The 7412-nt window shown below is 49.0% G+C and overlaps 1 protein-coding gene across 1 annotated transcript; it reads left to right on the forward strand.

Annotated features, from left to right (window-relative positions):
* Positions 1–6: 6 nt before the first annotated feature.
* Alkbh2 (alkB homolog 2, alpha-ketoglutarate dependent dioxygenase) lies at positions 7–7005 on the forward strand. Its single transcript, XM_004636348.2, has 3 exons — positions 7–707; positions 2332–2530; positions 6681–7005. Exons 1-3 carry the CDS (start codon positions 428–430, stop codon positions 6985–6987), a joined length of 786 nt encoding a protein of 261 aa, XP_004636405.1. The 5' UTR covers positions 7–427; the 3' UTR covers positions 6988–7005.
* The last annotated feature ends 407 nt before the right edge of the window (positions 7006–7412 follow it).

A 7412-nucleotide genomic window follows, 5' to 3' on the forward strand; every position in this document is an offset into this window, starting at 1 on the left:
AGTTTTCAAAGTTGGCTGTGACTTGTAAATTCCTAGGAATAATTTCTTTAAAACTTTAGCACTCTTGGATGGGGAGTGCGGGCATGGAGGTTTTTGCAAGCTAGCCAGCTGGCTTCTCATTTGTGTTTTGGCACAGGGGCCTCAAGCATGCTAAGTAAGCTTGTCCCCAGCCCCGGCCAGCTAATTCTAAGGCACAGTCGGTAGGTGTGGGCAACCCTGGGCCTGTCCCTGATGGCCCTTCCACGCTTTGATGCTCTCTACACTTCCTTTCTAGGACATGTTTTACACTTCAAATGAAAACTTAATAGGAACACTATTGTGAGACCCCGGCAATGAATAGATTTTTCATCCAGGACAAAACCTGGATACTGTTCTTCCTTTCGTCTGCTTCCCCACCAACCCCTACTTCTTAGCAGCGAGAGGCGGGATGGAAAGATTCCTGACGAAGCGCACACAGGCATACTGTGTTGGGAAGGGGGAGCACCAAGAACAAACTGAAGAAGAGCCAGGAACATTAGGCAAAGAGCCAGCAGGCCCGAGAAAGAGGCCCAGGAGGGAGAGCCTGGAGAGCGCCGTCCTCGAGGCGGGCCCCAGCTGGCGGCACATCCGGGCCGAGGGCTTGGACTGCGATTACACGGTCCTGTTTGGCAAAGCTGAGGCAGATGAGATTTTCCAAACATTGGAGGAAGAAGTAGAGTATTTTACAGGTAAGCAGAGGACTCTGGGTAAGTGATTGAACGCTTGTTTAGTAAAGCTAGTGTTCTTAAGTTTGGAGAAATCTGAATTCGGGAGTCTTTGTTGATGGATTCAACAAATATTACCTGGGTACCTCTGAGCTTGGGTTAGAGTTTTAAAAACCAAGATCGATTGACCATTGGGAACTAACAGATAGCTACAGTGCCTGCACTTGGCTACTTGCTGATGAGACTCACCTTGGAAAGTTTAAAAAATATTCATTATGCTCTTGCTGTGGGAGACCACGTAAATCAGAATAGCTGGGGGTTGCAACCAGAGCATGTGTTTTTTTTGTTTTATTTTGTTTTGTTTTTGCAGAACCGGGGATTGAACTCAGTCCCTTGCACTTGCCAGGGAAGCGCTTATTCCACTGAGCCATCTCCCAGGCCCCTGAGCATGTGTTTTAAAAAGCTTCCAGAGACTAGAGATGCAGCTCCGTGGTAGAGCACTTGCCTAGCATGTGCAAGGCCCTGGATTCATTTCCTGCCCCAAGATTGTGGTGGGACTCCGAGGGGATTCTGATGTGCAGCAGGGTTGGGAATCACTGGTCCAGTGGGAGTGATGGGGGATAATCAGGTACTTGCCCTGCCTGAGTGCTGGGTGGTTCCCCACCTCACCTGGAGAGCTTGTTGTTAGGCAGAACTTTGAAGAGAGTCCCAAGCAGTCTCTTTTGTAAGTTGTTGGCTGGTGATGCTCCCGGTGGCCGTGCGATGGTCTGAGGGTCAGAGGTTGAGGACCATTGTTCTTCCCTGTGATGAGCACACCAGCAGCCTGGCCCAGCCTGAGCTGAACAAACCTCAGCTTTCTTGCAGCCCATGGGCCCCACGGCTGACACCACCACCCCACTGGTGCAAGTGAACATTCATTGTGCTCAAAGCTCAGACCCTTTATTCTGCTTCTTCTTTAGTTAAGCAGTAACTAAAGCAATTGCATTTAAGAAAAAGTAACCTTAGGCCCTGTGTGTCTAACTATAAGACAAGAACTACTTTTTTACCCCCAGGCTTGGGGTTTGAACCTAGGAGCTCTCTACCACCAAGCTACATCCCCAGCCATTTTAATTTTTTGAAGTAGAGTCCCGCTAGGTTGCACCAGGCTGGCTTTGATCTTGTGATCCTCCTGCCTCACGCTTCCAAGTGCTGGCATACAGACACGTATGTGGCATGAGCTCCAGCTAAGAATCATGTAATGGTTCCTACATGAAAATTTGGGGCAGGCCACAGTGATTTTTTTTTTCCCCCAGTACTGAGGACTGAACCCAGGGTCTTTGCACTGAGCTACACTCCTAGTCCTTTTTATTTTTTGAGACAAGATCTCATGAAATCACTGAGTTGCCCAGGCTAAGTTCTAATTTGTGGTCCTCCTAGTTCTGCCTTCCAGAGTGATAGGATTACACGCATGCACCACCATGCCTGGCTGCCACAGTTTCTTTGAGGAGATCATCTCCAGCAGGACACAATGCAACAAAATGAAGAACAGAGGGGAATGTTATTCCTCTTCCCCTTCCCTGACCCTAGAATTCTTGGGGAATGTGTTGGGCACTTGTCCCCTGCATCTTTGGGCATCCACAGGAACAGAACTGCTGTTTCACCTGCACAGGGGCGCTGGCCAGAGTCCTGGTGTTTGGGAAGTGGCATGACGTGCCGAGGAAGCAGGCGACATACGGTGATGCTGGGCTGACCTACACATTTTCAGGCCTTACGCTGTCTCCGAAGCCCTGGATTCCAGTGCTAGAGCGTGTGCGGGATCGAGTCTCTGGAGTGACAGGACAGACTTTCAACTTTGTGCTTGTCAACAGGTAACACCACCCCTATTTGGTGAACTACATTTGATACATCTCTGTCTCAGTCTATCTTGGCATGTGGCACTTGTGTGCAGTGGGAGGGGAGGGAGGATTAGTAGTTTTTTTTTTTTTAGCCAGTGTCCTTTTTTTTTTTTTTTTTTTAATATTTATTTATTGAATTGTTTATTTAGTGTGTGTGTGGCCAGCTCAGCCCACCAGGGGGCGGGCCTGGCTGGCATGTGGTGCTGGGGATTGAACCGCGGTCCCTGTGTTTTGCTTAGCTTGTTCTAAGTAGGTGCTTTAGACCACTGAGCCATCTCACCAGCCCCAAGGATTAGTAGTTTGACGAGTTATTTCAGATGGTGTTAAACAGGGCCATGTGACTGGAAGTGGCTAGGCGGAAGGGGCTGCAGTTTCCAATAGGCTTGCTAGCAGCAGCGCTATTGGCATCTGCTGCGGAGGCTGACAAGTGCTTTGCCAGATGCTTTGGCGCCCCTGAATAGATGCTAATAGCACCTCCTGCCCCAACACAGCAGCCAAAAATATGCCCCAACACTGGCCAGTGTCTCCTGGGGCAGAATCACACTGTGCTGAGGGGAAGGCTACCTTCAAACTTGAGATGAGGTGGTGAGCGGAGGGTGCTCACAGTGCCAGATGACCTGTAACTAAATGGAAATCTCAAGTCACAGGAAACCTGAGTTGTACAGAAGGAACCTAGAGTGTCTGGAGCAGGGATGCCTCTCGCCACTGGGCCATCATTGGGACTTAATACCTGACACCATACTACTTGACACCCGCAGCCTAAAAGAGAGAGGTTTATTTTGGTCTGTGGGCAGAAATGGCAGGGCAGAGAGGCCTGGTGCAGGACAGCTGCACATATAATGGTGGCCAGGAAGCAGGGAGAAAAGCCAGTGAGCGAGATGGACACACTCCCAGGTCATGTCTCACCTCCCAGCAGCAAGCCAGGTATATGGCCCCCGTGATCCCAGTACCTTGTCACACACATGAGGCTCTGGAGGAACATTCCAGATGTAAACAATAACATTCCTTTCCTGACCCCTCAGGTGGCTCTTGTCTCTTTATGTAAAATAAATTTAGTCCATTTGTAACAGTCAACAAAGTCTTTTTTCTTTTTTTTGTATTTAGGACAGGGTGTACAGAGTGTACAGGGTCTCACTGCGTAGATTGGACTTGTAGTGATCTACCTGTGTACAGCCTCCCAAGAGCTGGGATTATAGGCACGTGCCACCACACCCAGTCTCAATTGCCATCTCAGTGCGCCCTGCCAGCATAGCAGGCCTGGGGATCGAACCCCTGGGCCCAGCGCTTTAATCCACTGAACTATTTGGCCGGCCCAACAAAGTCTTAATTGTTCCAGCACTGCTGAAAAATCCAAGTCCAGTCTTATCTAAGACCCAAAGCAAACTCTTAGCTCTGAGCCCCTGTAAAAATGAGAAAGTTGAACAGTGCTGGTCTACAACAGCACATGATAAACGTTTCCTTTCCAAAAGGGACAAATAGGGATATAGAAAAGAATAGGACCAGAGCAACATAGAAACCCAGCAGGGCAAGCATTAAGTCCTGTGGTTCATGGTCAGCAGCCAGGGCAAGCTGAGGCCTGATGTAAACTCCAGAAGGCTTGAGCAGGCCCATGCCTTGCAGGACTGCCTGTCACAGCCCTCGTGGCTTCTTTCTTTGCTCCCTACCAGTGGACATTCTGTGTTTCGGGCACCTCTAACTTCCGGGGGTCTTCTCTGCACTTGTGCTTCACTCTTAGTTTCATGTACTACCTTCTCCAGGGCAAACTGCCTGGCCTTCCAGGCCTTTCTTTCAGATCTGGCTAGCAGTCTGTATGACCCCATAACTCTTGCAGCTGCATGCCTATAACCCAGCACCATGTAGATGATGCCAAGGTCTGCTGCCAGCTTAAGGATCATGGCTGCAGAGATCTCCAGGTGCCTGGATGCCTGAGCACTGTGAACCAAATCCTGCGGAACAGTTCCCTAGGAAGCTATACATGGGAGCTCTTTTTTTTTTTTTTTTTTCATTTATGTATTTGGTACAGGATCTCACCACACAGCTCACACTGGTAGGGATCCTCCTGTTTTCAGCCTCCCCAGTGCTGGGATTACAGGTGTGTACCACCATGCCCGGACTCAGTTGCCCCAGGGGTGGGGCCAGTGCAGCAGAGTTCTATCCCTGGACCCTGCACTAGCCAAAGCAGACGGTTAGTCTGCTGAGCTATCTTGCTGGCCCTTGGAGCTGTCTTCTTAAAGCAGTCTTGCATGCTGGAGCCCAATTTCTTGCTGATTTTCTAAGATGCTCTCAAGCCATCTTTCTTGTTGTCTTGAAACAGCAGTGCCTCCAACACTTGTTTGCAATTTGATTCACAAACAAGCATTTGGCAAAATTTTGTTTTTGTTAGCAAACTCTGAATCAGGAGACAAACATGACTATAGCTATCTTTGCCACACAAACACAAACATAAACATCTTTTCCAAAATTATAGAGCAAGTTTAGTTCATGAACTGAAGTACCATTGTATAAAGTACTTGGCTTCTTTTTTTTTTTTTCTTTTTTTTAATTATTTATTTTTATTTATTGTGTGTGTGTGTGGCCAGCTCAGCCCACCAGGGGGCGGGGCTGGCTGGCATGTGGTGCTGGGGGATCGAACCGCGGTCCCTGTGCTTTAGCCAAGCTTGTTTCAAGTAGGTGCTTTAGACCACTGAGCCATCTCTCCAGCCCCTTTAAGGGTTTTTTTGTTTTTTTTTTTTTTTTTTTTTTTTCCTCGAATGCCTTCAGGGCACTTTTGGCCAGCGGGAGAGTTGTGAGGTTCGAACTCCAGGAACCTGAGGCTGACAGCTTTGTGGAAGCAGCCACTTAAAGGACTGAGCTAGGGCCAGGCCCCCTACTTGGCTTCTTATTAATGCTGATCTTTTAAACATCACGCCAGAGCACTGGCTTTGTAGGCTGTTCCTTTATAGTCAAGGTATATATCATTCAGCTCTAGTTTCTGCTCCTGGATTTCTATGTAGATCTGTTAAAAGCTCCCAACAGTACCTAAGCCACAACTTAAATGCTGAGCTGCTTTAAAATTTCCTCCACCATATTAAATAGCCCACTGCCCTTAATCTCAGTCCTTTGCAAAGTCTCAGTACATGAGCAAAACAGTTTATGTGAGAGCTTTATACACAGGGTCTGTAGCCCAGCAGCCCATGGAGTCATTCTTCCCAACAGAAAACTCAAACCTGGCCATTACCATCTGCATCTCTCAGTATTCTGGTCTTCTGAGCCTTGACCACTGTCCCATTAAGCTCACTGACAGCACTCCTGAGCTTCTCTAGCTGGCATCCCCAAAGCTTTCCAAACTCCTCCCACAAACCAATTCCAAAGGCTCCTGAACCACATGGTCAGGTAGTCCCAGCAACAGCCTCATTCCTGTAGCAAGATCTTGGTCACGTGCCTGTTGCTAGGGCACTGATACTTGACGTGGACAGCCTAAAAGAGGAGACATTTATTTTGGCTTATGGTTATAGTCCATGATCAGCTGGCTCCAAGGCACAAATGGCAGGGCAGAGGCGCCTGGTAAAGGAAAGCTGTTCACATCAAGGTAATCAGGAAAAAGAAGAGGAGCCAGTGAGAGAGAGACACCCTTCCAGGTCATGCCCTCTCAGTGGCCCACCTCCACCCAGCCTAACCACCTCACAGCAAGCCAGCATGCCCCCACGATCCAGTTACCTCCCACACTTGGGAGGCACTGGGGGCATGGTCTAGATGTAAACCATAATGGGCTGGAAGGCAGAAATGGGGGAGGTGGATGGGATGCACTCAGAGGCGGGCAAGGACGGGGCAGATTGCAAGGAAAGGGGGCTTATTTTATTGTAGGGAGGAGTTATGTGATATAGCTTTATGTATATGTACCAGGAAACATGTCTTTGGCTGCTTTGTGTGCGTTGAGTTTTCAAGCTGGACAACAAATAGGACTAGATTACCAAGTAAGGAGGGACTGCCTTATTTGGACACCCATGTGAGGACCTCAGGGTCCTGCAGATACAGCAGGAAGGCCGGCACAAGGAGCACCATTTCACACTGCAAGAGAACGAGGTACCTGCAGTACCAGTGAGTCACAGGAGGGGGTTCTAAGCTGTGCATGTTCTCACTGCAGGTATAAAGATGGCTGTGACCACATCGGGGAGCATCGAGACGACGAAAGAGAACTGGCCCCAGGAAGTCCCATTGCCTCTGTCTCCTTTGGAGCCTGTAGGGACTTCTTCTTCCGGCACAGGGAGTCTCGAGGGAAGAACCCCTGCCGGAGGGTGGAGGCCATCAGGGTGCAGCTGGCCCATGGAAGCTTGCTGCTGATGAAGCCCCCTACCAACACCCACTGGTACCACAGTCTTCCTGTCCGCAAGAAGGTCCTGGCTCCAAGGGTCAATCTGACGTTTCGTAAAATTTTGCCTACTAAGAAATAAAATTTTTTTTTTATTATTTATTAGTAGTAGTCCTTTTTTTGGGGGGGGGGGCAGAACCAGGGATTGAACTCAGGCCCTTGCGCTTGCCAGGGAAACGCTTATTCCATTGAGCCATCTTGCCGGCCCCTCTACCATAGAACTCATCCCCAGCTCTTTTCCATTTGTTTTGAGACAAGGTCTTGGTTAAGTTGCCCAGGAGGGACTGGATAACTCGTGTCCAGAGGTCATCCCAAAGTCTCACGGACTCGTTGGTGGGGCTTTTTGGAGCTGATTGATCTGGGGTGTATGGTACTAAATTAGTCCAGTGACTGCTTTAGTATAGTTCTGGGTGTGGATAATGAACAAGCCCACTTAGGGTGTGGGTGGCACCACCCAACGGCTTGTACCCTGGGTGGGATAAAGGCAAAAGGAGGCTTGCTGCTAGT

The sequence above is a fragment of the Octodon degus genome, unplaced genomic scaffold (assembly GCF_000260255.1).
Source record: "Octodon degus isolate 3935 unplaced genomic scaffold, OctDeg1.0 scaffold00079, whole genome shotgun sequence".
Classification (NCBI taxonomy): domain Eukaryota; kingdom Metazoa; phylum Chordata; class Mammalia; order Rodentia; family Octodontidae; genus Octodon; species Octodon degus.

What these genes read in the sequence shown, in the direction of transcription:
- Alkbh2 (XM_004636348.2), top strand. Translation starts at nt 428, where the DNA reads ATGGAAAGATTCCTGACGAAGCGCACACAGGCATACTGTGTTGGGAAG. An exon ending in AGAAGTAGAGTATTTTACAG is followed by an intron (nt 708 to 2,331) that starts GTAAGCAGAGGA and finishes TCACCTGCACAG; the next exon opens with GGGCGCTGGCCAGAGTCCTG. An exon ending in AACTTTGTGCTTGTCAACAG is followed by an intron (nt 2,531 to 6,680) that starts GTAACACCACCC and finishes TTCTCACTGCAG; the next exon opens with GTATAAAGATGGCTGTGACC.